Raw genomic sequence first — 27,761 nt, 5'->3', positions numbered from 1 at the left:
ATATGCAATTATTTTCCATCATTTACAATACAGTAGTTACAATGACACTCCAAATGGATAAGCAAAGTAAAAAATCAGAACCCCAACTTCTATTTCATGTAATTAGACTTATACAGAAATTAGAAGGTTAGGTACCAACTAGTTAATCACCTAATTTCACAGCTATCTGAAGTGGCAATCATTATATAGGAACTTATCTATGATACATTCAAGATACAGGATACAATTTATTACTTGCCCATAAGCTAAAACACAGCCTGCTTAATACCTTTCCTTGTCTAGTCATCAGGTACTTTCGTTTGTTTCTGGAATTTTTGCTCCTTTGAGCCATGTTTTTCTGTTTCTTTGCATGCCTTATGACCTTTTGTTGAAAAGCGGGCATTTGCAAAAACAGGCCCCTCTTACACTGATGGGTAAGACTTTTCTCATTAGTGGGCTCGTGAGTCTTCAGATCAGCCTAGGCCTTCTCAGGTCATTTCTGGGCATGCTTCCTGTCTAGGCCTGTATGTTTTATTTTAAAATTTCCCCTCAGCTTTTAAATGTCTTAATTTCCCGAGGAATCTCTACCTTCTTCTTAGGGCCCGAAGTGCTCTATTGTATTCCACTGTTTTGCAGTCTCTCTCATCCACAGGTCATGGTCAGCTTGTACTTGTGTGTTCCATTTCCTGTCACTGCCTCTTGTGGTTTCGTTTCACATCCAAACGATGGCAGTGTTTCCCTCCCGAACTTTGACTCTGGCAAGACAGCAAAGAGCCCCTCAGGCAGCCCACAGAGAGCTCAGAATGTTGCAAACAAGTTCCACTCTGCTCCTTCCACCCCGCGGGAGGGAGCCAGGAATCACGTGAATTCCTTCCAACCACACCATGCAGGGGAGTGGCTGGGGCAAAGGCAAGTAAAAATGCCACATAATTTCTTACAAGTTTCATGTGAAGTTTCTATGTTGGACATTCATTTGTTTACTGTAGGTGCTCAGTTTCCATAGTTATTTACTTGATGTTTCTATGGAGAAATGAGGGCCTAAATCTTCTTAGTACACCATCTTGCTGATGTCACTGTTTACTCATCTTTTCCCAGTATTTTCTTGTTTTTCAAACTGCTTAATTTCTGTAGATCTACCTTCCAAGTTTGTTGACTCCTTCCTCCATGTCTGCTAGCGAGGCCCTTCAGATCATTTTTGCAGATTTTCAGTTTGTTTGCTTCTCCTTTTGTAGTTTGTTTCTGTGCTGAGAAGCCAATTGTTTTAATCATTTCAAGTGTGCTTTACTTTGTGGAACAGTCATAAAACCTGGTTTAAAGCCTCCACAGGACAATGCCATCTGGGTCATCTCGAGATTGACATGTGCCATTTCTACACCTGAGTGTTCACATTTTCATGGTTTTCTGCATGTCATTTCACGTTGTACCATGGACACTGTAAATATTACATGCATGGATCCTGGATGTTGCTCCTGTGGGTCCTGTTACAATCGCTGGAGAATGTTGTGGTTTTTGTTTTAACAAGTATTTAACCTGCTTAGAGACTACACACTCTGTCTTGATCTTGTGTGGGTAATGATGAAAAATCCCAGGGCAGTTCTCAAAGCCTTTACTGTGTTGGTTTGAGTCTGTCCATTCATGAACCCGAGACTTGTGTGTGTTCATAGAGTTAGGGGAACATTTCTTTCTCTCTGCTCGGGGACTGTCCTCATGCTTATTATCCCCCAGTGAAACCTTCCCTGATTAGAAAGACATTTTCCTTTACCTCAGATTTTTTTGGGCAGCTGTAGCGTGGCCACCATTTCACAGTTCATCAGGGTCTGCCTTGGGGTGGAAATCACATGCTCAGGAGGACCCAGCAGCCGTTTCCTAGTTTCCCACCATCTGAGAAACTCATCCCTGTGTGGTTGCTTCTTTATATTTTGATGCCCTAACACAATCCATCTACTTTCAATTTTAGCACCTGCAAGTAATTGTTTTGTGTATTTTGTCCAGAGATCTTAGTTGAAATTAGTGGGAGGGTAGGCAGTGGTTGGTTCATGGTAACACAGTGGAACTAGAACTCGCTGCAACACTTCTAGGAGTTTCCCTCTGGAAGAGCTACTTAAATCCCTGTGCTGCTTGTTAAATGGTAGCAGCAACAGTACCCACCTCATTTTTAACTTGCAGCATTGCTTCTTGGGGGTAAAATGTGATGATTGGCCATCGAACACTTGTAACAAACAGTAGGTGCTCAATAAACGACTATTACTATTCCTAAGTAATGTTCATAAGACTGAACATTTTGGATTATGATTGCTGGAATAAAAGATGAAGACCTCAAAGCTACAGGTTCACTGGCCTGGCTGCCTGGATGCTGATGCTTGAAGGAAAGATTGGAAAGGAAAGAGGGCACTTAGAAGAGCAAGGTCGTCCATGTCGGCTTTGTAGCCACTGGAATGACACCCTCATCCTTTTCAACTAATGGATATGGTGCTAATCAAAGCAGAAAGTTGCAAGGACAGTTAAAGTAGCTTGCTGGCATGCCTTTTATAACATACCACATTAACTAAGAATGAAGACTATGTAATAGTTAAGTATATAATTACTGATCCAGAACACTTCTTTAATTTCCAATGAAATATCCCAATTTTCCCCTTTTAATTAAATTATGGGGAAAAATGGAAATAAGATCCTTGTTTATATTCTAATAGTACTACTGCCCCCATCTGCTCCCTTCCTAGATGGTTTAAAAAGAATATGCAACCCGCTGAAGACCTCCACTCGGTAATCCAGAAGCTGTCCGTGTTTGGGCCAATTAAGTCAGTCACCTTCTGTGGACGGCAAAGTGCTACCGTGGTGTTCCGAGACACGACTTCAGCGTGTAATGCTGTGAATGCTTTTCAAAGCAGGACCCCAGGCACAACGTTTCAATGTTCCTGGCAACAGCGCTTCATGTCAAAAGATGTAAGACTCGCTATGACCAAAAACCTATGTAGATTCTTGCTTGTTTCACATATAATCTGCTTTTCATCAGGGCTCTAGTGAAGTATGATAATCCTAAGTCATATTTCAGCACTGAAAAAAGGCAAACTTTATTCAGTTCAACTACTGAAAATCACAAATGATAGCACATCCCTTCCTCTGAAATGTTTAACGTTTCTGTGACAGGCATCACAGTTTGGCCTTCCGGGTTAGGAAGTTCATGATCGCGTTCATGCATTCATCTGACAGCCATCTTTCCTGGAGGGTGCTGCTTTCCTCAGCATTAACAGCATGTAGCTTTTCTTTCTCCCTATTCCTGATCATCTGTTTTGAAATTCTCATGGCCTAAAAACACAAAAACAACCATAAGGTTAAAAGGCATTGTATCGGGATACCCCATAGTTCTGATTTTTGTTTCTCCATTGTTCACTTAATCCTGTCACGCCTTCAGATATATGTGTAACACAGGACAGTGCTTTTCAAACTTTAATGAGCATACGAATTACCTTGATGGGTGTGAGAGAGGGCCTGGGATTCCACCCCAGACAGATACTAAAGCTTTTGGTTCTAGGACATTTTGGGCAGAAATACTGTAAGACTGATCAGTCACCAGTTAACCACATATAAAAATGAAAGTGTGGGGGCGCCAGTGTGGCTCAGGTGGTTAGGCATCCAACTCTTGGTTTCAGCTCAGGTCATGATCTCATCATGGGCTGGTGGATTTGAGCCCCGTGTCCAGCTCTGCACTGTCAGAACAGAGCCTTCTTGGGATTCCCTCTCTGCCCCTCCCCTGCTCGTGCTCCCTCTTTCAAAATTAATAAATACACTTAAAATAAAAAAACAAAACCAAAAATGAGACACTCCCTCCCCCGAAAGTGCTACATGGTAAGAACCGCCTCAAGGTCAACCTATCTGGCTTCCCACCTGGATTCAAGAATAAAAGTGCTTGACAAGTACTGCCTATCACCCTCCTCAGAGTCCTCCCCAGAGAGAACTGCCCCTCTGCCTTCCTATACACATCAGAGAAATGAAATGCCTATTTGGGAAGTTTCATAAAACCCTGTGCTTCCAGCATAATTATAGTTATTTTTAATCTCAAATTTAGATATGCTTAAAGCTAACCAAGATAGGTCTTGTTTTTTAAATTCCTTATCCTCTTAAGGCAGATGCATTATTTCCATGGTTTCTACTATTAAAAAGAAAAAAAAAGAATCACTAACATTTGGGGGCAATTTTGAATATGCTTTCAGCCTGGTCCAAACTTCTTTCTGAAAAGTGCTATCCGGAAACACTTCAGTAACAAGTCCTTGAGCGCATGCCTCTGCAGCGGTTAATTTCTTTCCAAAAATCAGCATCTCTGCTGCCTGAAATGAAAAGCAGGATTAAGGCATTAACTTAATGAAACAAGGGTCAGTGAACCTCAGAAGAGCAGACAAAGGGAGAGTCCCCTGTGGTCCTTGGAGGTCGTCAGGATTTCTTGTTCAAGGGGAAACTGAAGACCTCATAGGCAATCCTCTTGCAAAGTGTGCCAAGGCCGTCTTAAGTTTTTTTTAAAGGTGTGCAGGTGTTTTTGCTTCTGGATGTATCTATGGAGCAGGGAGCCTAGGGCAGAAAATGACCTGAAGTGGATGCTGACTCAATAACCCACCACGGCTGTAATTTTTTATTTTATACACCATAAACAATTATCAACCAAAAAAAAAAAAAAAAAAGGAAAATCATGGTCACAGCAAATGCCAACCAAACTTTAGACACCCTAACTCTAACTTCCTTTCCCTGGAGATTTTACCCAGTGGTCTAGCTTGGACCAGTTTCCTTACCTGCACAGGCACGAGTACTTAGCTCTACCTGACGAAAAGAAAGTGAGGACAGACTGAAACTCAGTTTCTAACAAAACTGAGATCCGTAGGCAGATATCCTTCTTTGTATTTCCAATTTTGCTTCTGGAAAAGTAGTATTGTCATAGTTGAATGCCCTAAGCCTTAGGGTTGATTCTGCCCAGCCTTTCAAAGTTAAAATCTGAAGAGCCACTCAGAGTATGTGACAGAACAATGAGATCTAAAAATATGTATTTACAACAAAAACCTAGCAGTCAATGAAAACAGGCCCAACTCCATCCCCACCCCTTTCAGACCCCAGAGAGTGTGGGGCAGCCTTCCCTGGCCCCAGCTCTCATGCTCCAGTCTTGTGATCACCCTGCAGTGGTGCACACTGCGCCTGGGCAACCAGGTTTCCACAGACACAGCGAGAGACCCGAGCAGCCACTGAGCACGCTGGGAGCCTGAACGCATGACTAAAACTACGGCTTCCGGGGATGCCACTCATCTGTCCAGAAATCGGGTGGGGCCCTGAGCTGGCACAGCCCTGGTCCTTTAATGCTTAATGTCACATGGCAGTGCAGAACGGGCGGGGCACCCAGATGCAAGAACAGGTCTGAGTCTGGGGAGTTACGGAGGGTTTCTGATTCTCCCTCATACCAGAAGACCATTTCCCATGGCCCAGCTCCTCTATATTTGAAACTTTTAGAGCTGAGGAGCAAATGCCTCATCTTTCTCCTGTCTGTATTATTGAGGAAAAGAAGAGAGAGTACAGAGCTACTTTTGGAACAGTAGTCACTTATTATAATTTATTCTTCAGGTTTCCAAAAGTTACCTTGGCTGGGCCCATTATCTTCGGAAAAGTATAAGAAGAACATCCTTCTGGACTTTGGCCTAGGTGACTGAAAGGAGTATGAAATGTTGCCTATTTGGAGAAAAAAGAAAAGAAAAATTATTTTTGTATGTGATTTATTTATTTATCTAAATGTTTATTTTTGAGAGATAGAGAGAGAGTGTGAGCAGGGGAGGCATAGAGAGAGAGGGAGACAGAATCTGAGGCAGGCTCTGAGCTGTCAGCACAGTGCCTGACGCGGGGCTCAAACTCACGACTGTGAGATCATGACCTGAGCTGAAGTCGACGCTTAACCGACTGAGCCACCCAGGCATCCCGTATGTGATTTAAAATAGATCCCACTATTGTCTATGTCCTCCCAATACTTAATTCAGTAACTTGTTTTAGAATTAGGCTTATTGTGGAATTATTTACACAAAAAGTTCACTCTTAGATACACAGCTGGTGAGTTTTAACACATGTGTACAGTTATGCACCCACCACGTCAAGGTGTAGACCAGCTCCATCACCCCAAAGGGTTCCTTTGTGCCCTCCATTCCTGTTACCCCCAAACAACCACCGATGTGTTTTCTGTCCCTCCATCTGCCTTCTCGAGAATGTAATATAATGGAACCACTGTAGCCTTTGGTCCTTAGCCTAAGTCTTCTGAGAGTCGCCATGCCGTAGCATGTATTAGTAGCTTGCTCCTTCTCATTACTGAATAGGAGCATTCCATTGTATGGATGCTCTAATTCGTGTATCCATTTACCAGTGGAACCCACTGGTGTTATTTCCAGAATTTTGGCTACTACGAGGAAGACTGTTGGTGATAATTTTATGCAGGTCTCTGCATGAATGTGTTTTCAGTGCTCTTGGGTACATACCTAGAGGTGGAATTGTTGGGTTGGGTGGTAAATGGTGGTTTAAGACTTTCTGAGAAGCTGCCAAAAGATTTCTACCGCAGTGTACCATTTAACAAGCCCATCAGCAGTGCCTGAGTTCCAATGCTCCACATCCTCGCTAAATGTTATTAGTTGTTTTACCTTGAATCATCCTGCTAGGTGTGTAGTAGTGTCTTGTGGTTTTAATTTCCATTTCCCTAATGACTAATGATGTTGAGCATCTTTTCAAGTACTTATTAGTTCTTCTTATATCTTTTTTGATGAAGTAGCCATTCTAATACTTCACCCATGATTTTTAAGTTAGATTGGTTGTCTTTTTATTATCGAATCATAGTTCTTTACATATTCTGGTTGCAAGCAATTTTCTTAATAGTCTCTTTCTCCTATGTTTTTAAAGAGCCATTTATACTTTATTTTCTGCAGACTATGTACTCCTCTCTGTTGCCCATTTTTACATTAAGTTAACTTATCACTTTATAAATGTATTTAAAAATATATTAGGGAGATTAGCCTTTATTATGTCAGTTGAAAAATTGTTTCCTCAGTCTGTCATCTGTCTTGATTTAACCTCAGAGAGGTTTTTAAATTGACTTTAAATATCAGAATCTACTTCAATACTGGTTATTTAGACTATAGAGCCATCTTTAATTTTTAAATTTATTTAAGAAATATTTTTATGTATTTCTTGATGAATGAGAAATCCTTATGAAAGGAAATTAATTTATAATTGACAATATGTACATAGAACATTTAAACTTCATTTCCCCTAATCAAATATGGTGCTATTTCTTAATGAATATTGTTAGAGGACATACATACATAAGGTATGCAGCATATAAACCAATATAAAAGTACAAAATACTAATGTCACCTACCATCCCCTTCCCTCCAAAAGAAAACTTTTTCAAGAAGTTATACTGCAAAGTCACAGCCTAAAGACTATAAGCAGGAAATTGAAAGAAAACACCAATCGTAGCTAAAGGGACACAAACAGGTATGTGTGGAGCTGCCAATAAGCACCATCTAACTCATTTATAATCTTCATTATAAGTAAGCATCTAGCCTATTTTCAGAAATAGAGCAGGAGATGTAATTAAGGGTTAGGCTGTAGCTCCAGACTGCTTGTGATGCTGGGCGGGGGCTTAACCTGTTTGTGCCAGTTTCCTCGTCTGTAAAATGGAGACAAGAGTACCTGTCTCAGTGCTGTTGTGGTAAGTATTTGTACTGTGCATCAACAGGGACGCCCAGTGTGTGGTGCATACTCAAATACGATTTTTAGAATTTCTACCTTTTTATCACCTCAGAGGGGAAATGTACTATTTGCTGACAAAGAAGCTGATACACAATGTTAACTATGGCCCATAGTAAAGAATCATTTGGTTATATGAGTAAATGTTAACCCACGTCTAGTATGGTATTTGTTTATGAAGACAATAATGATAAATCCTATAAGACGAATTCCTCTCCACGGTTCTTTCTTCTGTGTCTTTCTCTGATCTGAAATTGAACCTTGGCTTAATTCATTTGGGTGAACTCTTGGCAGTGGTCGCTATTTCTCAAATATTTTACTTTGGGCCAAATCTTTTAATGTTTAACTTATATACATGTGTTTTCTTTGATTTCAATTACATTGGTATCGTAAGATGAAAGTCCTAGAAACCTATAAAACAATGATGGATAGGATAGGCATTTTGAATTCTGAGAGAGAATCAGGAAAATATTCAAAGAGGATGATATATTTGCCTTCTAAGTACTGAAGAATGAGACCCCCAAGTTAATATCAGGAACTCCTGACCCCACTGACCCTTCCCCCTCCTTCTGGACTGGCTGATTAATCGGTCCTCTGACACACAATGTACCAAAGGCTATTGATTTCTGCCTTTGGGCAGAAACTTCCAACTATAAAGGTTAGGCAGCCTAGCACCTAGAATCCCATTTGCTATTTTCATGGGAAAATTACTAATAAGAATTAGGTCTGCCAATATGCCCAATCCAATCAAAATGAATCTGGTAAAAAATGAACCCAAGCGGGGCGCCTAGGTGGCTCAGTCGCTTAAGTGTCTGACTTCAGCTTAGGTCATGATCTTACGGTTCATGAGTTTGAGCCCCGCATCAAGCTCTGTGCTGACAGCTAGCTCAGAGCTTGGAGCCTGTCTTCGGATTCTGTGTCTCCCTCTCTCTCTGTCCCTCCCCTGCTCATGCTATCTCTCTCTCTCTCTCTCTCAAAAATAAATAAAACATTAAAAAAAAATGGAACCCAAGGGATTAGGATCTTAAACTATGGTCTTGTCTATCAGTAGGGAAAATACCTCTATAGAAAACTAGAAATCTTTTCAGTGATAAAAACCAAATGTTCCCCACGAGGAGTAGATCAGGAAATCTTACCACTGCAGAAGCAAAAATTGCTCTAAGAATCTGGTAACCCTACTAGGGGTTATTAATTCTATAGTGAAAGTTCTAGGGAAAAGTTCTAAGATAAATGTTCACATCTTTGTTCATAATGACAAGAGCTGGAGAGAACCCAGGCTCCCAGCAGCCAAGGACCAGTTATCTCTGAATGGGAAGACAAGGAGTGATTTTTTAACTGAACCCTTTCTCCTTTTTCCAGATTTTTCAAAACTTTATGTTCTTCTATGATGTACACCACTACTGTAGTAAGAACAAAGTGAAATCAAGACAATTCAATAGTGAACACCAGGCTGTACTGTTTTGGCAAATAACTTCATGAGCTTCAGTTGACTTATCTGCAAAGAAGGCAGTGAGGGTAGATAGTGCTTGAAAGTGCCTTCTTATTCAAAAATTCTATTCTAAACTCCAGAATTAGTTTACTTGGGAAAAAAGTATTAAATGATCCACTTGTGTAACATGCAAAAATGCCACTCCTACTTTAGATTAATTGGAAAATCAAAAGTTGACTGTTACGTAATTTGACTAAAGAACCAAAAGAGTGGAGACAAATGTTCACGACAATCCTGGTGTTTAGGAAAACCTAAGTGAATAATGAAAGACAAATAACACAAGTTGAATTAAACTAGGGTAGTTATTTAAGTAAAATTTAAATTTAGTCCATTCTACCATAAACCATGTACTACTAACAACAATAAAGGAGAGTTCAGAGGACCTCGTTTTTTCCCTCCTCACTTTGTAAATTACTGGGGGCTAACTTACCCTGTCAGACGCATACACAACCTCAAAGAGTCCAAGAATGGTGACGGAGATGCCCACAGCTGGACCGTTTACCACTGCAATCAGAGGCTTAGGAAAATCTATAAAACAGTCTACAAAATCCCTATGGAAATGGAAATACAAAAGCACATTTAAATGTTCCAAAGCAGCATTACTGAAGTATAGGCAAGACAGCATGAACGTGAAATAAACTCTCTGGCCAGGCTGGACACCCATCTGAATGGCACTTGATGGATGCTCATGGAGTGAGTCCCATAAGCTTGACCTTGGTTTAACCATGTATTCTGGGCAGCCAGGGCCATATGTCAGCTGCAGGCTTAGAGATTAGGATGGCTGGCTGAGCATATGCTGCAATATTATAGCTCAGTGGGAATTAGAAATCCAGGAGGGATAAATGAGTTAGGAAGACAAAAGCCTTCATGTCCTCTAGGCTGACACTACTTCACATGTCCCATTACTAGCAATCATGCACTCCTCTGGTCAAACAAGAATTTGCTAGCTCTCTGCTTTAATATGAGAGAACGTTTATTTACTTATTTTTTACAACTTTAGTTTACATTTATGTTTTCTAATCAAATCTCCTACACAGCAGCAGGATGAACAGGTAACAGAAGTGACAGAATAAATACCCACGTATTGACAGAGGCTGTTTGGAGAAATATGCTTGTCCAGAGCCACATTAATTACATTGACACAAAGAAGTACTTACCTTACTTCTGCTTGACTAAATACCACTTTCATGAACAAGAATGAGCCCTCTGGGATCAGACAAATGTCACTCTTACCTCAGTAAAATGGCGCTATTTTTAGCTTTCTCCTCTACTCCGCCAGAAGGAATATCAGTGAAATTAGTCAGGTCATTCCCACTGGAGTAGTAGTCACCATTTCCTGTGAATAAAATCAGCAGGTTAACCATTCATTCTGTGATTACTGAGCATCTACTACGTAAGGCTCTATTAGCAAGCACCAGAAGTGCACTGGTAAGCCAGCTAGGGCTCCTGTCCTAACTCACAGACTGGTGAGTACGCTGAACACTGACTTGAAAACACATGAGCAAATGTAGGCAATGTACTTCTGCTACAAAAGGAAAGGCACCTGACGATGACATGAGTATGTAACGGGATCTGTTCTACTTAGGTGGCTTCAGGAGGGACATTCCTAAAGAAGGAATAGCTGAACTGAGATCTGAAGGGCCAGGTAGAAAAGGAAGGATAAGGCGGATCTCATGCAGAGGGAAGAGCAGGCGCAAAGGTTCTGTGAAGGGGGTAACCCTGGTGTAATGATGGGCTCAAAGCAGCACCAGTGTGCCCGAGCAGAAGAAGCCAAGGGGAGGCTGGTGTGTGCAGGACAAGGGCAGGCAGGACGGACCATGCAGGGCTTTGCTGATCCATTAAAAGTTCTGCCTTTTAGTCTAAGAGCCACTGAAGGTGTTTGGTTTTAAAGTATAATTGACATACAATAATACGTAAACACTTCTAAACACTCCGTTCACTGATTTTTGATAACTGCAAATACCTGTGTGATCACTAATTTGAAACAGATATAGACCATTTCTACCCATCCCAGAAAGTTCCCTTTAAGCTCCCTTCCAGCCATCTCACTCCACCCCACCCTGCTCCAATGCAACCACTTTCTGACATTAGTCACCACAGAACACTTTTGCCTATGTTAGAGCTTTTATAAATGGAATTGCATAACGTATACTCTTGGAGCTGCATTCTCTTTGCTGAACTGTCTTCAAGATTCACCTATACCGTATCAGTTCTTCATTCCTTTATATTGCCATATAGCATTCCATTGGGTGACTAGTCAACAATTTGCTTATTCATCTGCTGATGGACATTTGTGTTGTTTTAGGCTACTGCAAGTTGGATTACAAATCATTCTATGGATATATGCTTAATTTATCTTAGTAACTGCCTACGAGTAGATTGGTGTGCCACTAAGCTGGTAATGTTTTTAACTCCATTAAAAGTTGCCAGTCTTCTGAAGTGTTCTCATATCAGATGTGCAAGAGTTCCAGTTGCTCCACCTCATTACCAATATTTTGTATTGTCTGTTCTTTGGATTTTAGCCATTCTAGTGCATGAAATGTCTCACTGTAATTTTCATTTGCATTTCTTTGATGGCTAATGATATTGAGCTTCTTTTCATGTGTTTACTGGCAATAAATAAATAAATAAATAAATATATATATATATATTCTTTTATGAAGTGTCCAAGTCTTTTATCTAGTTTTTTAAAATTATTTTAGGTTTATTTACTTATTTACTTTGAGAGCTCATGTGTGAGTGGGGGAGGGGGAGAGAAAGAGGGAGAAAGGGAGAATCCTAAGCAGACTCCATGCTTAGTAAAACTCAAGTGTCAGATGCTTAATGTACTTAGTCACCTTGGCACCCCTATCTAGGGGTTGCTGTTCTTGTTAATTTCTGGAAGTTTACATATTCTGGATATTGATCTTTATATATCTGGATATTGATCCTTTGTATATGCAAATATGCCCCCAGCCTGTGGTATTTGTATATTTATTTTCTTACTATTGACTTTGATAAACAGGTATTTTAAATTTTGATGAAGTCAAAGTTGTAAATAGTTTATGGTTAATACTTTTTGTGTTCTAAGAAATCTCTGCTTTTCTCCACTGTTATAAGGATATTGTTTTCTTCTAGAAGAAGAAATGTTTGTGGGTTTTATGCTTACATAACTTTTAAATTAATTTTTGTATAGGGTGTAAGATGGGGTTGAAGTTCATTTCCCCACGCATGGATGTCTAGTTGGTCTGATACCATTTGTCAGAAGATTTTTCTTCCTTCACTGAATTATCTTGGTGCCACTGTATAAGTTTACATGGAGGAGGAATAAGATTTTTATTTGGAAAAAGAATTTTTCTAGATGCGGTGAGATTGGACAAGGCATGGGAAAGAGGTGGACAAAAGGGTATGAGAGATCAGATGGGGCTTATTTCAGTTCAGACAAGAGTCTGCGGTGGCTTGGACTAGGTCAGAGGAGACAGAAGAACAAATACGGACTCCAGAGATACTGATGAAGTAACGGGTTTAGACTGGACACAGGAGGTGAGAGAGGGACCAGGTCCATAATGAACGTCAGGATTCTGGTCTACACAAAGGGTAGATATGAAGCCACCCACTGTGATTTGGAACACTAGAAGAGCTCCAGAGAGAGAGAGATATGGGAGGTGACACCTCTGAAGAAGTGCCAGGTGGGGACGCCAGTTGGGAGCCCCATGGAACATCCTAAGTAAAGATACCAATGGGGGAATCACCAGCGTATCGATTTTTGCTGGGGAGTGGGTATGGACGTGGGGTCCAGGGAGAGCAAGCAGAGAACTAGGGCAAACCTTCAGGAACCCTCCGATTTGATGGTCGCACGGAACATGAACTTACAAAGGAGGTCACAGCCAGCAGCTAGGGCAGGCTGTGCCCCTGAAGCCTAGGGTAGGAAGGAGGGAAAGTCAGATGAGGCCTGAACAATGTCTCTGGATTTAATGATACAAAGGTCACAGCAGGGATCTAAGCAGAAGGTAGAGACCACTCTGGAATGGGCTCCAGGATACGTTTCCAGGCTCACTCGCTCTCAGCATGGATCCATCACGCCTGTAAAGTCTGTGAGCCCGAGTTTAGGCCCCCGCGAGCCTAAACCCGTAATAAAGAAAAAAAAAAAAAAAAAAAAAGAAGATACGTTTCCAAAGAAAAATTCAGAAAATATATTTGTTTTATAGTAGGACTTTAGACAGTTACATCTGGAGACCTGAGAAACAAAAAACTATATCTGATTTCAGCAGTAGTTTTACATAATAGATTTATTATTTTTTCCCCTCACATTTCTATTAGGAGCAAAGAGTGTCATAAGCAGTATTTTCAATAATTTTTAGTAAAATTTCTTTTCCAAACACATTGTTATGCTGGGCCTCAATGTACATATAAATTAATAGCTGAGTTTTCCTATGGACTCAAAATGGAAGTGATGGACAAGAGAAAGAAATGAAAAATGTCTGAGAGTGTTCAGGAAAAAAGCAAAAGAGAAAACTATAACCACTAAAGATGTGAGGCCACACAAGCTGTAAAACGAAGGACAGACATTGCTAAAAATGCAAGCAGGGCACCAGAGATTGAGATTACCGAGCAAAGTAAGGGAACACAAGAATTAAGAATTCAGAGAAAATAAAAGACCACAGTCCAAAGCAGACCAAACATTTCCACAGCTAGAATTTCTTTCAAAAAGACCTGATCGACTGAAACAAAAGTATTCAGAGATATTATCAAAGAAAACTTAAAACAAGGCCTTAATAATCAGTTTAAGTATCCCCTGGTCTTCTAGGGAGGAAAAAGATCTTATACAGGGTTAATAACAAAATTAACAGTAGCCTCAACAGTCCCCAGGGCAACATCTATGCTAGAAGATAACGGACCATTACTTAACATATCGTATACTTGGAAGAGAGGTTTGCCGGAATGCATGCTATCTTCCTCGCCTTTCATAGGGACAACCAACCGATGCTGTCCAAAGGGAATAATACAAGATAGAGATTTGATGGGTATCACTCAAAGCTATAAAAGCAATTACTAAAATCCATAAAAATAAAACACTCAAACTATGAGAAATAAACTACATATCAAGGAAAAGACCATGAAGTAAAAAATAACAGTCAAAGGAAGATGCCAGACGTAAAACACAACAGATCAGTCATATACATAAATCTAAACAGGTAAATGGGCCTCTACAAACAACAACAAAAAACTGGATCAAAGCGGGGGTTCCAACAATGTGCTACATGAGACATAGACCATAAAAGTAACTCAGGAAGATATACAGTTAACAGGATGGGTAAAGCTTTGTTGGGCAAGTGGAAACAGTACTGAAGCAGGTGGCATGGCATTAATATTTGAAAAGATTGATTTTAAGGCAAAAGCCATTAAATTACGCAAAGATGACTATTTTATAATAATGGGTAACAATTCATAAGTCTTCTAGGGCCAATAAAATAAAAACTTGTTTTATTTATTTTTCTTATTTTAGAGAGAGAGAGAGAGAGAGAGAGAGAGAGAGTGCAAGCAGGGGAGAGGGAGAGGGAAGGAGGAGGAGAGGGAGAGAGGGAATCCCAAATAGGCTCCATGCTCAGTGGAGAGCCCAACGCAGGGCTCAATCCCATGACCCTGAGATTATGATCTGAGCACAAATCAAGAGCTGTCTGCTCACCTGACTGAGCCACTGGGGTGTCCCAATAAAAACTGTTTCAAAGCAAAAAAAAAATAACTTTTGATATTAAGGAGAAACTAAAAAAACACAGTAGCCAATAGAGGCCTTTAATTGACTGTTTTTCAGTCTAAGATTCATTAGAAGAAAAGAAAGAATTGGGGGATTCTAACATAAATTATAATGGTAAGTCTACATTTTTACTCTACACCTTAAAAGAATAAGCTTAGTTTTGAATAGTTCCTGGATTAAAAAACTCGCCATTTACCAATTCTTTATCTTCAAGGTAAAAAGTTCAATATATAGCAATGTACACAAAATTTAACCTATTTTTAAAAGGCAAGCTAATAATTTCTGATTATAGTTCAGTGGAGCTAGGAAATAAGAAAGGTAATGAATGGAGAACCACAAAGCAACCAGCCAACAGAACAAACTTTCTGGAAATTTAAAGAACTATCATTATTATATAATGATTGGATAAAAGAAGAAACAGAACCCCAATGTGAGGAATATATAAAAGATAATTATAGGGGCGCCTGGGTGGCTCAGTCAGTTAAGCATCTGACTTCGGCTCAGGTCATCATCTCACAGTTTTTGAGTTCGAGCCCTGTGTCGGGTCCTATGCTGACAGCTCAGAGCCTGGAGCTTACTTTAGATTCTGTGTCTCCCCCTCTCTCTGCCCCTCCCCCACTCACACACACGCGGGCGCTCACACACACGCGTGCGCACGTGCGCGTGCACACACACACATACACACACACACTCTCTCTCTCTCTCTCTCAAAAATGAATAAACATTTAAAAAAAGATAATTATAGCAAAAGCACTATTTATGAAAACTTAACCTTTCAGTTTTCTCAGCTATAAAAGCAGGGCCTAACTTCACTGGGTTTGTTGCAAGAAAGCTTAAAAAAGTTAAAATAATAATTAAAAAAAAAGCTTTAGAAAGAATCCAAGTGTTTAGAAGGGCACCTGGTAAACACAACAGAAAGTTCTATACATATAATGTCATATATATGTTATCTATTATCATTATTATTAAATCAGCAATTTGGAATAGAGTCGGTAGATATACTTGCACGTTAGCTGAAAATCATACATCTAACGATATCCACTGCAGCAAGACTTTAATAGCAAAAAACTAAGTACAATATATATGTTCATCAACAGAGGAATAATGAAGTAAGTTATGGAATCCAAAATATGTAATACTTTGTGGCCCTGAAAGGAAACACTCAGATGTGTAGGTTGCCGACAGAACAGTTTTTCAGGATGTGGTGTTAAGAAAGGTAGGTGGGTGCAGTAGGTGCATAGTCTGGGTTTCCGGTTCTGTTTTTTTTTTTTTTAATGTTATTTATTTATTTATTTTTAAATGTTTTTTATTTATTTTTGAGAGACAGAGTGACAACACAAGCAGAGCAGGGTCAGAGAGAGAGGGAGACAGAATCTGAAGCAGGCTCCAGGCTCTGAGCTAGCTGTCAGCACAGACCCCGACACGAGGCTTGAACCCACAAACCTTGAGATCATGACCTGAGCTGAAGTCGGATGCTTAACCGACTGAGCCACCCAGGCGCCCCTCTGGTTCTGTTTTTCAAAACATGAACACACACACACACACACACACACACACACACACACACACACACGCTTGTATAAACATACAGTTTCTAGAAGGCATCAAGACAAACCAAATTTTTCTAGGTAACAAGACTGGGGTTCCAAGGAGTGAGATTTAGTTTTGTTATGTGCCTTATCATAGTCTCTGGATTTAAAAAAAAAAAGCCATGTGCTGGAGGAGCAGCAAGATGGTGGAGAAGTAGGGAGCTCTGTAATCCCCGCCTGCCTGCAACTATCAAACTGAGAAGGACCAAAGCCACTATGTTCTGATCTCCAAGAACAGAAGGTGCACACACAGAATTCTTATAGATGACAGCTTCATGGGTGCCTGAGGCTACCTCAAGAAACAAGCCAAAGTACACATGGTGGAGAGTCATAAATACCACTGAGTAGGGAAATAAAGTCACAAGAGAAACCAAGAGACACCATTAAAAGAACACTTCCTGAAAAGACAGGCCCTGGACAGACAATGAGCCTCTTTGAATAGAGCAATATTTACAGGTGCACAGTGCATAACAAGCTTTTAAAAATGACAAGAGACAGAAAGCTAGCCAAAATGATGAAATGAAAGAACTCTCCTCTAAAGAAATTCCAGGAAGAAATCACAGCCATAGAACTGCTCAAAACAGACATAAGCAACATAACTGAACAAGAATTTAGAACAATCGTCATAAAATTAATTGCTGGGCTTGAAAAAACCATCCAAGAAGCTATTGATACACAGACTAGGGACCTTCAAAATACTTGTGATGAGTTAAAAAAAAAAGGCTATAAATGAGGTGAATAATAAAATGGAGGCTGCCACTGCACAGATTGAAGAGGCAGAGAGGAGAATAGGTGAATTAGAAGACACAGTTACAGCAAACGAAGAAGCCGAGAAAAAGAGAGAGAAATTGATACAGGAGCATGAAAGGAGAATTTGAGACCTGAGTGATACAATCAAATGGGACAATATCTGTATCATAGGAGTTCCTGAAGAAGAAGAAAGAGAAAAAGGTCCTGAACGGTGCTTGATCAAATTATGGCCAAGAACTTCCTAAATCTGGGGAAGGAAAAAGACATGGAAATTCAAGAGGCTCATAGAACTCCCCTAAGATGTAACTTGAATCAACCTTCGGCATGACATATCATAGTGAAACTGGCAAAATATAAAGAGAATTCTGAAAGCAGCTAGAGATAAAAGGGCCCTAACATACAAAGGGAAACCTATCAGAGTGGTTACAGACTTATCTACTGACACTTGGCAGGACAGAGAGGAATGGCAGGAAATCTTCAATGTGATGAACAGGAAAAATATGCAGCCAACAATCCTTTATCCAGTGAGCCTGTCATTCAAAATAGAAGGAGAGATAAAGGTGTTCCCAAATAAACAAAAACTGAGAGACTTCATCACCACCGAACCAGCCCTACAAGAAATCCTACAAGGAACTCTATGAGGGAAATGTAGGAAAGAATATAAGGTACCAGAGACATCACTACAAACATGACCTCTACAGGGAACACAATGAATCTAAACCCACATTTTTCAATAACACTGAATGTAAATAGACTGAATGCTCCAATCAAACAACACAGGGTAGCAGAATGGATAAAAAACAAAAGCCATCTATTTGCTGTCTACAATAGACTCATCTTAGACCTGAAGACACCTTCAGATTGAAAGTAAGGGGATGGAGAAATATCTGTCATATGACTGGAAGTCAAAAGAAAGCCAGAATAGCCATACTTCTATTGGACAAACTGGACTTTAAAGTAAAGGCAGTAACAAGAGATGAAGAAGGACATTATATAATAATTACAGGGTCTCTCCATCAAGAAGAGCTAACAATTATAAATATCTATGCGCTGGATTCGGCAGCGCCCAAACACATAAAACAATCACAAATAGAAACTATCTTATTGATAAGAATGTCTTATCGCAGGGGATTTTAATACTCCACTTACAGCAACGGACAGGTCAACTGGACAGAAAATCACTACAGAAGGAATGGACCTGAACAGCACTTTGGAAAAAGCCATGTGCTTATGTTAAACTATTATAAAAAAAAGAGTTAATTTGAAAATATATAAAACAAAACAAAAATAAATATAAATAAAACATCCTTCTCCTGTATCAAACCAATGTCACTTCTGGACTACTGTTTTTGTTCCGTTCTCCGAAATCACCTAGGTGATGTGTGAACTGTCAGGACGATCTGCAGTTCTGCCCTTCATCTCACCTCTAATCAGATATCAGATTTCTCTCTCCCCCCTCTTTTCTTACGAAGAGCTGTGTGATATCTCTACATTATTTATTTTACAAACTTTAACAAAAAAAGAAAGCAAAGTCACTCCTGCTTCTGCCAGTGCTGACAAACAGTAATAGCTCCCACCTACCATGTGCCTGCTGGGTGCCATGCCCTCACCTGCATGCTCTCATGTCATCATCTCAAACGTTCAACGGGGCTAGTAAAACATGGTCCTCTCCATTCCAGAAGCAGAGGTCACCCACAGGTAATGAGGAATGAAGCCAAGATTTGAACTCAAGGTGACCTGAGTCCTGAGCCTAAGCCTGCTACATGCACATGGTACCCCTTCCAATTCCAACGGCTTCTTGTTTCTATGTTCTCATCAGTCCAGGTTCATGGGCATCCAGGATATTTTAAAGTGATTATCCCAGAACGGATATAATTTTTACTGTTTTATTATGTCTTAAATATTTTTCTATATTGTTTGTCTTTACAACTATAATTGTTAGTGTTTATATAATAAACAGTCCAGTGGATATTTTAGAATTTGCTTTATTACTCTATTACGGCAACATATTTAGCATTTTCTCAATTGTAAGGAATGCTGTGAAGATTATCTTTATTGCCTCAAACCTTTACCTTTTTTTGGATAATTTCCTTAAAATAAACTTATATGAATGGGATTCCTGCGCTAAATGATATAAACATTTTATATATTGCCAAAATGCCCTTTCCTTAGTTATTTACACTTTTTACAGCCATTTACTATGCTGCCAGCAAGACATTAGTCATTTATTCTACTAAAACCTTGTCAAAGTGGAATTTTGCTAATTAAGGAAGTACAAAATGGTATCTCATCATTTTGATCTTTATTTGTAATTATTAATGAGGCTGCATGTTTCCTTGGTATTTAATACCTGGTCTTTGTTATATAAATTGTCTATTCATTCTAGTTACCAATTTCTCTAGGTCTTAGTACTTCTCTTAGCAGTCTGTATCTCCTTTTTACGTGATAAAAATACCAATCTTGTGCCTATTGTGTTTTTTATATACTAAAGAATTAGAGTATCTGAGTACTGGGAAAGACCTTAGAGCTATCTACTCAGTTTCCTATCTGGTAGGAAACCACCCCCCCGCCCCAAATAGAAATTTAATTATTAGGAAATCCAAGAAAATGTCTTACCTGTTAGGACAGTTATGGCAGAGTCATCCTTGCTGGCAGCTTTGAGTGCAAGCATGATTTCTTCATACATCTATGTGAAAGGGGAGACGAGGAAAAGAAAGGAACTTTGAAAACGACAACCGTCACCTGGCGATTGACTATAGTCAGTCTGCAAGGCTGCACTCTGCAAAGTGCCTACTGTTTATGTTGGTTGTGTTCACATAACCAAAAAGGCAACCGATACACCTGAAGGGATGCTCATTCTTTTTACAATTACTCAGTATGTTTAATGGTACCATGTGCTATGGTGGACGCATAGTAAGCAAAGTAAGCAAAGACATGGTCCTTGAACTTTTGGAATTAATGGTGCTGTGGGGGAGGGGGTGGGCTCTACAATGGGTGGAGAGTACAAGGAAGCACTGCCGCATCCAGCATGGGCAGGGGGGGAAGTGGCTAGAGAAAGAGTTGCATGAAGCAGGTTTCCAGCTGGGACCTCAAAAAAGAGCCCAAGTGTCCCACGCGGTCTGGAAAGCATTAATGAGTGTTAAAGGCTGAGATTTCAGGACACTGTAATGGCAGCCAAAGACAACGGGACAGAATTTCAAATCAGCAACATCTCTGAAAATCTCGGATGTGTAGTTTTTGTAGCTTATAACGCACTGGTGCCATTTCTACTTCAGATGAGACATCAGTGTGGGTGGGAGAGAATGATGAAGAGGGCTGATATTTATGCATATGCAGACACTGAAAAAAAGATAAGACTTTACATAATGTATGAGTAAATCATAATGTATGTGATTATGTACTCATAATGTATGAGTAAATCATATTCACTGAGGGGGAAATGAGGAAGTAATGCCAATATTATTACAGTTACGATGACACAGCATGGTGGGTAACTGGCAAAAGCCAGGATTATAAGACAGATCTAGTAGGGTTTCAATTTAGGTTTCCCAGCTTATTTGAGCAAGTTACAGCTTAACATAATTATTTTATTGTTAGATAATAATAGCAGTAGGCTCTGTATGAGGAGTCAAGAAACCTCTGTGTGGAAAGTGCTGACACACGTCAGGCACTCTGGGAAGAGGACCTGCTAGTTACTATTATCATCACTATCCCCAGGATTATACAGAACTGAGTCAAGGGCAAGGGAAATACAGTTTTGAGAACCAAATGTTTTACTAACTGAATGGCACATATCCAACTTCATGGAATTTTTATTAAAGACTGTTTAAAAGTTAGTGTGCTCTTCCTGCTATAAGGCAGAAGATAAACCCAATGAAGAAGGTTATAGATAGCCCTCTCGAATTTTACTTGTTCATCATAAAATATCTAATTAATTCCCTATAATTTTTTCAAGTGGAAGGGGTGGAAGTGGTTATTTTTATTATCATTCTAGTTCAATCAAAGATTCGAAGATCAAAGTTGCTGTTAGAAAGCAGTTCATTTTAAGCAGAGTTGGGTTATACTGTATTTAAGAGAAAGGCCTTCTTTCCTTTTTCCCTCTACTTGTACAAAATAAAGCCCCATGCAACTAGAATAGTACTCCTCAAGTCTAACTGACAAAGTCTGGGGATGGTCTATCCTGACCTTAGAGAACCGCTACGCACATTCGCTTGTATCAATGTAGATTTCATTTATATTAACTTATTTGTGCTTCCATCATTAGGAAAATTGCAGTACTTTTTGGCGATGGAGAACCTACCCAAAGCCAACTAATTCTAAATAATGAATGCCCAACTCGGTTGTGTGAAGAAGTAGCCACCATACTCGTCTTCCCACACCAAATCAAGCGAGAGATCACAAAAATAGGAATGAGGCTGAAACACTATGGTTTTTGAGTGAAACAGGCAGGGGAAGAACAGAAAGGCAGGACCAACTCCCAGGGCAGGTCATGTTACCCGCATGGTCATTGCATTCTTTTTGGCAGGCCGGTTCATCATGATCTTTGTGATGCCATCTTCAGAGGTTACCACCAGGGTTTCATACCCTGATTGTTTCCTGTCTGCTTCAGGCTTCACTTGGCTGGAGGAGTCAGAGGAAGAACTCAAACCAGACACCAGATCCACATAGTTCTGCCTCGCAGTTTCCTGAAGAGAAGATGACAAATAACTTCAGCCCATGCTCAATGAGTAAGCATTTTGAGAAACTTCTGGTGCTAAGAAACAGCACCTTTCGATGAAGCAAGAACAGAACACATCAGGATCTCACAGCTTCCATCTGCAATGGCTTAATAATGAGAAGCACCCAACTTCAGGAGGACAGCAAGTAAAATAAAAGCAAAGTAGCAAGTAAATTTACCTTGGGCAGACTGCCAAGGGCATTCCATGCATCCCATTTGGCCTTATTGATTAAGTCGAACACACCTGGTTTGGGTGTATTACAAGGTCCTTCAGTGGCCTATGAAAAGGAGAGAGGAATTATCAGTCAAATGTCCATGCTAACTGGAGTGTCAAATATTTAAGATCCATAGAATGCACAATTAGCATGAACGTGTCTTTCCCTCCCAAATACTTTCAGAAGATATATAAATTCATCTGAACTTTCTCCTTGCTCTTCCTTTGATGCTGTTGCCAAAGATACATAACAAAAGACCTGAGAGACAAGCCATGCCATCAGCTATTAGTCCCAAAACAGGTTATAAATGTCTGCATGTGACAATAATGCAAGGTAAGGGTTCTGGGAAAGTACTTTTTTTTTTTTTTTAACATTTATTTATTTTTGAGAGACAGAGAGACAAATCATGAGCAGGGGAGGGGCAGAGAGAGAGGGACACACAGAATTGGAAGCAGGCTCCAGGCTCTGAGCTGCCAGCACAGAGCCTGGCGTAGGGCTCGAACCCACGAACTGTGAGATCATGACCTGAGCCGAAGTTGGACACTCAATCGACTGAGCCACCCAGGTGCCCCTGGGAGAGTCCTTTTTTAAAAATTCCAGTAGTCCATTAGTTTTATACTGATGATCACATTTTTCACACCCATTCAGAGGCACACAAAAAAATACCACTCATTCTGTGGTGGATTTCTGCTCACTGAACAGGGTTGTACTTGGGGTAGCAGGGATGGGGGGTTGTCAGAGCCACTCACCCGTTGGAAGCTTAACTGAAGGCCATGCAAGTAGGAAACATAAAAACAACTAAATTTTACTTATTTGAGAGTAGGTGAAGTGAGGATTTTGAGATGAATAAAATACCCCATTAAACTGCTTTCCATTTAAACAGCCACATGTAAAAACTTTAAATGCCATAATTAGCCAGAAGAGGAAAGAAGAGAATTTGAAAAACAAAGGCAGGGTGGCTCAGTTGGTGGGGCGTCCGACTTCAGCTCAGGTCATAGTCTCACAGTCTTGGGTTCGAGCCCTGTGTCAGGCTCTGTGTTGAAAGCTCAGAGCCTGGAGCCTGCTTTGGATTCTGCATCTCCCTCTCTCTCTGACATGCTCTGGCTCATACTCTATGTCGCTCTCTCTCAAAAATAAACATTAAAAAAAAGAAAAGAAAAGAAAAACAAAGGCAGTAAAAGAGGCTGAGACTTTCCAAAGACAAAGAGGCAAGAGGTGGACACCTGAGAAATCTGAGGCAACGCGGTTCACAGGCCTCCTTCCCCACACCCACCACGGAGTTAGGACAGCGACTTCTCCCACCATACGTGTGTGACCACGCATGCAGAGGATGGCTGTCAGGGAAGCTCACTCAAGACTCGAGGTGTTCAGAGTTTTCCTTTGGGGCTCCATCCAGACACTCCTTACCAGGCATGTATCTGGAGGGCTTAGGGATTACCTCCCAGAAGTCAAGGGCAAAGGCCACCTCTTTCTGAGCTATGTCAAATTCTTCACTATACACAACCATATGAAAGTAAGGGAGACGCCTACCAATCACAGGAAGAGGGAAACAGATCACACCCAGGAGCCCAGGAGAGCTGACTTCTCAAGGTAGGCTTTACACATCACAACTTAAAAACTGAAGTTTAAAAGTTTTGTTATAAAGATTTTTTTTTTAATTTATTTTTTTAATGTTTTATTTATTTTTGATACAGAGAGAGACAGAGCATGAGGGGGGTAGGGGCAGAGAGAGGAGACACAGATTCTGAAGCAGGCTCCAGGCTCTGAGCTAGCTGTCAGCACAGAGCCTGACGCGGGGCTCGAACCCACTAACGTGAGATCTGACCTGAGCCGAAGTCGGAGGCTTAACCAACTGAGCCACCCAGGCGCCCCTGTTATAAAGATTTTAAAACGGGGTGCCTGGGTGGCTCAGTCGGTTAGATGGTGGACTCTTGCTTTCCACTCAGGTCATGATCTGAGGGTTATGAGTTTGAGCCCCACTGCTGAGGGCAGAGCCTGCTTCAGATCCTTTGTGTCCCTCTCTCTGCCCTCCATCCCCACCCTGCACACACGCGCTCTATCAAAATAAACAAACAATAAAAAAATTTAGGGGTGCCTGGGTGGCTCAGACAGTTAAGCATCTGACTTCCGCTCAGGTCATGATTTGACACTCTGTGAATGTCAGTTCAAGCCCTGTGTTGGGCTCTCTGCTGACAGCTCAGAGCCTGGAGCCTGCTTCAGATTCTGTGTTCCCCACTTTCTCTCTCTGACCCTTTCCCACTCACACACCGTTTCTGACTCTCTTTCAAAAATAAACATTAGAAACATCAAGAAAAACTTTTTAATGAAAAAAATTAAAACATACACTAAAGTAGAATATTCTAGTGAATTTCCACTATTCAGCTAAACTCGATAATTAGCATTTTTGCTTTGTCCATCCTTTTTTCTGCCCATTTTAGTGACTCCCAAACATGTACTATTTCACTCATACATACTTACTGTGCATTCCTAAAAAACATCAACATTTTCTTATATAACCGTGATGCCCTTAGTAATAACTCCCAAGTATCACCCAATAATACTCCATCCATATTCAAATTTCCCCAGTGGTCTCAAAAAAATGTTTTTCTGATTGATGTTTTTCTAATCAGCAGCCAGATAAGGCCCACCCCTTTGGGTGTTATCTTTTTTGTCTCTCTTACTCTGGCGTGATCCTGAGGGTTACTTTTCGCCTTAACAGTACTGCAAAGAGTAATATCCAAAAACTCTCCTGTATACACCCTGTAGAGGCAAGGCAGCAACCTTAAAAACATGAGAAACGCATTTTAGTAAAACACACAGCATACCTATTTGAGAAGCCATCTGCTCAAAATGTCTCTAAGTGATATCAGGCCTCAGGCATTTACCTGCTTATAGAGAGCATAGAGTTTTAGCTTCACTTCATTTCCTGGATCCTTCAACCGTTTCACCTGACTCATCGCACTTTCAAAGTCCTTCTGACTGGCTCCCATTGCTGTTTCACTCATGTGCAGCTGAAGTGCTGCGACCTGCTGGGGACTATAAACAGGCACACTGATTGCTCACTGTTTCCAACCTTTACACACCAAAACGCTGTTTCTCCTTAAACATGTTCCCTATACCTGCCCCTGTACAAGCTGGCTGCAAATGGTTAGTGGTGTAGGGGCGAAGGGCAGGCAGCCCCAAGATGGGCCACCTTGGCATGAAAAATATTTTGAGTTAAAAGCAAGCAAAACCCAGCAGATTCAGGAAAAGCTCTCTGCCTCCCCACCAAGTGCCTAAATTTACATTGGAAGGAAGAGCCTGTAGCAGGAAGAGAGCCACTAACAGAGGTTCCTCTTTATCTAAGAAACTTTGCCTAACAGGACTACCTTTGTTTGGCCAGCATCTCCTCTCACCTTCTTGCTACTGGTCTTCTCCTTTGTATCCTCCTAACCCTCACCCTTTCTCCTTAGGTCAGAATGGAAGCTTCAAAATACAGGTTGTATAAGCCTCATGCTGCCTATCTTTGGAAATTCGTGTCAATGTGCATTCTCCGTATGTATGAAGCTAAATTTGGTTTTCTGTTAATCTGTCTCATGTCCATTTGATTCTTGGTCCAGCTAGAAGGATCTTGAAGGGCAAAATAAATTTCTTCTTCCCTAACAGTGGTTTCCAAAATGATTCCTGAAAATCAATACAGAGACTAACTGTAGTCATCTTAAAGTAAAGGAAAAGGAAGCTACAATACAACACAGCACTTGTAGCAATTCAAATTAAATACTGATAAGAACAGGCAGAACCCAAATGGCCATGAAATTTTGCCACTGGCAAGAAGTAAATGAAAGGCAGGCAAGATGTAAGGTACCGGGAAACTGAGCTGGAACAGGTCAAGTAAACAGAACCTGGGTCTTCTGTGTCCTAGAAACCCTGTCTGCCCTTATTGATTAACAAAGTACAAACTACTCTAGGGTCATTCTTTCTGTTCGGCAAAACGTGTGTCTCAACATACAGGCGGAAGGAAGGGAGAATGAGCTAAAATACAAGAAATGTCCAAAAAGACAAATGAGCTGTTGCTGGCATCCAGATGAAGAGCCAGCCACTTCTTAGTGAGGTAGGGGACCTATCTAGGGGAAATCTAACTGCTGTGGATGCTAGTCTTTGAAACTGGGCTGAACAGACATAACGGAATACTCACCCCAGGAAGTTTAAGGAGCCAGCTAGAAGCAGAGGAGAAATAGCAAGCACAACCAGGTAAGTAAGTTTTTAGCAGGCAGAGGGGAGGAGAAAATTTCAGTGTATGGTAGTGAGCCCACAAGCGAAAAAATGGGTGTTCACAGTGATGACCCTGGCATATAAAGTTAAAGTTAATGGGATCAAAGATGATAAAACATAGTTATTAGTGAAACCCAAACCTAGTATCACTTCTTCTGCAATATTACAACTTTCAAAGAGTATAATTAACCCTATGTTCAAACCCTGAAATATTAGTAACTCAGTAAGTCTTCAATATTTTTTATATTAAGTAAATGAATGTTTCTTTCCAAAAGGGGGGGGGGTGGACTGCATCCTACATGAATCTGGCACCTGTCAAGTTGCAAACAGAAAATGAAAGAAAAACAAAATGTCCATTAGAAGGCCGAAATAAATGTGAGTGTTCACTTATTTATTTTAAGGTAAAGTGGGTTTTAAAAAATTACAAAACACTACCATTTAATGTACAAAATCAGGAAAATCGTTAACTCCACCACATTAAGGCAACCACCACATTACCGAGTTTTCTGGTTCCTTACAGCATAGCTTTGTGTGTGTGCGTGTGTTCTTTTTAAAATTTTAAGTAAACTCTCCACCCCAAATGGGGCTCAAATCCACAACACGTGATCAAGAGTCACAAGGTCTACCCACTGAACCAGCTGGGCGCCCCCCACGTTTTTGGGTTTTACAGTTTGCGTATCCCGCCATTTAACATTATAGAAATATTCTCCAAGAAGCGAATACTTGGTAACGGTTTGCGTTTCTACAGCGTTCCGCAGAAAAGCCAAGCGTGCCTAGTTAGACGTTCCATCTCATTTTAACAAACTACCTTTGCAACCCAGAAGCAGCCAGGTTGGCTGCATGTAAGTCGCGACTGCAGGGGACGCACTCCTGCAGGGAGTGTGGCCCGAGGCCCGCGAAGAGAGCGGACAAGAGTCGCAGCTCAGGCCTCGCGGCGTCCATCCCGACCATTCCGGGCCCAATGAGGAAGAGGGCGCGTTTCAGGGCACTTGCTATCACTGTGTCCCTGGAAAACCATAAAAGCACAGCCCTGTTGCTCTCGGGACAAGTTAAAAGAGAAGGCAGCTCCCACGGGCGGCGACTTCCTCGGGACGGCGGGGTCGCAAGAGCGACTTTGGACCCCTGGCTCAGCACTTACCTCCTCAGTGCGTTCGGGTAGCAGCGCCGGACAACTCGGCCCACAGCGCCGGCCATGGCTAACCCAAGGGCGTGAGCAAGAACGGAACGCCAGGACTAGTCAAGGACTGGGCGGGGCCTGCGCCCGGGTTACGGGAGT

General features: G+C 40.9%; 2 protein-coding genes across 6 annotated transcripts in view; one reads left to right on the top strand and one right to left on the bottom strand.

Annotated features, from left to right (window-relative positions):
* Positions 1 to 25,867, top strand: part of C7H6orf201 (chromosome 7 C6orf201 homolog) — a 37,558-nt gene extending 11,691 nt beyond the window's left edge. Inside the window, exons 3-5 of one of the 4 annotated variants that reach the window (XM_029944190.1) lie at positions 2,700 to 2,922; positions 7,387 to 7,485; positions 25,687 to 25,867. In XM_029944190.1, coding sequence (XP_029800050.1) covers positions 2,700 to 2,922; positions 7,387 to 7,467 — 304 coding nt within the window. In that variant the 3' untranslated portion in view covers positions 7,468 to 7,485; positions 25,687 to 25,867. Of the gene's footprint in view, positions 1 to 2,699; positions 2,923 to 7,386; positions 7,486 to 9,099; positions 9,612 to 11,534; positions 11,805 to 21,911; positions 22,230 to 25,686 lie in introns of those variants that run through there. The other 3 variants (XM_029944186.1, XM_029944188.1, XM_029944189.1) reach the window with 3 other exon arrangements.
* Positions 3,026 to 27,731, bottom strand: ECI2 (enoyl-CoA delta isomerase 2). 2 transcript variants are annotated; one of them, XM_029944185.1, is made up of 11 exons: positions 27,624 to 27,706; positions 26,409 to 26,430; positions 25,120 to 25,270; positions 22,199 to 22,297; positions 21,799 to 21,987; positions 19,919 to 19,988; positions 10,463 to 10,565; positions 9,660 to 9,780; positions 5,593 to 5,682; positions 4,161 to 4,304; positions 3,130 to 3,285 (listed from the first exon to the last, which is right to left on the bottom strand). In XM_029944185.1, exons 3-11 carry the CDS (start codon positions 25,237 to 25,239, stop codon positions 3,130 to 3,132), a joined length of 1,092 nt encoding a protein of 363 aa, XP_029800045.1. In that variant the 5' UTR covers positions 25,240 to 25,270; positions 26,409 to 26,430; positions 27,624 to 27,706. The 2 variants fall into 2 exon arrangements, with proteins under 2 accessions (XP_029800044.1, XP_029800045.1); XM_029944184.1 differs by lacking the exon at positions 26,409 to 26,430 and having other exon boundaries at positions 3,026 to 3,285; positions 27,624 to 27,731.
* Positions 27,732 to 27,761: the final 30 nt, after the last annotated feature.

This window comes from Suricata suricatta, chromosome 7 (assembly GCF_006229205.1).
Source record: "Suricata suricatta isolate VVHF042 chromosome 7, meerkat_22Aug2017_6uvM2_HiC, whole genome shotgun sequence".
In the NCBI taxonomy this organism is placed as follows: Eukaryota; Metazoa; Chordata; class Mammalia; order Carnivora; family Herpestidae; genus Suricata; species Suricata suricatta.
This window is presented reverse-complemented; position numbering and strand designations above follow the sequence as displayed.

What these genes read in the sequence shown, in the direction of transcription:
- ECI2 (XM_029944184.1), bottom strand. Translation starts at nt 27,679, where the DNA reads ATGGCCGGCGCTGTGGGCCGAGTTGTCCGGCGCTGCTACCCGAACGCA. An exon ending in AATAGCGCCATTTTACTGAG is followed by an intron (nt 9,781 to 10,462) that starts GTAAGAGTGACA and finishes CCATTTCCATAG; the next exon opens with GGATTTTGTAGACTGTTTTA. An exon ending in TTGTGTATGCGTCTGACAGG is followed by an intron (nt 5,683 to 9,659) that starts GTAAGTTAGCCC and finishes TTCTCCAAATAG; the next exon opens with GCAACATTTCATACTCCTTT.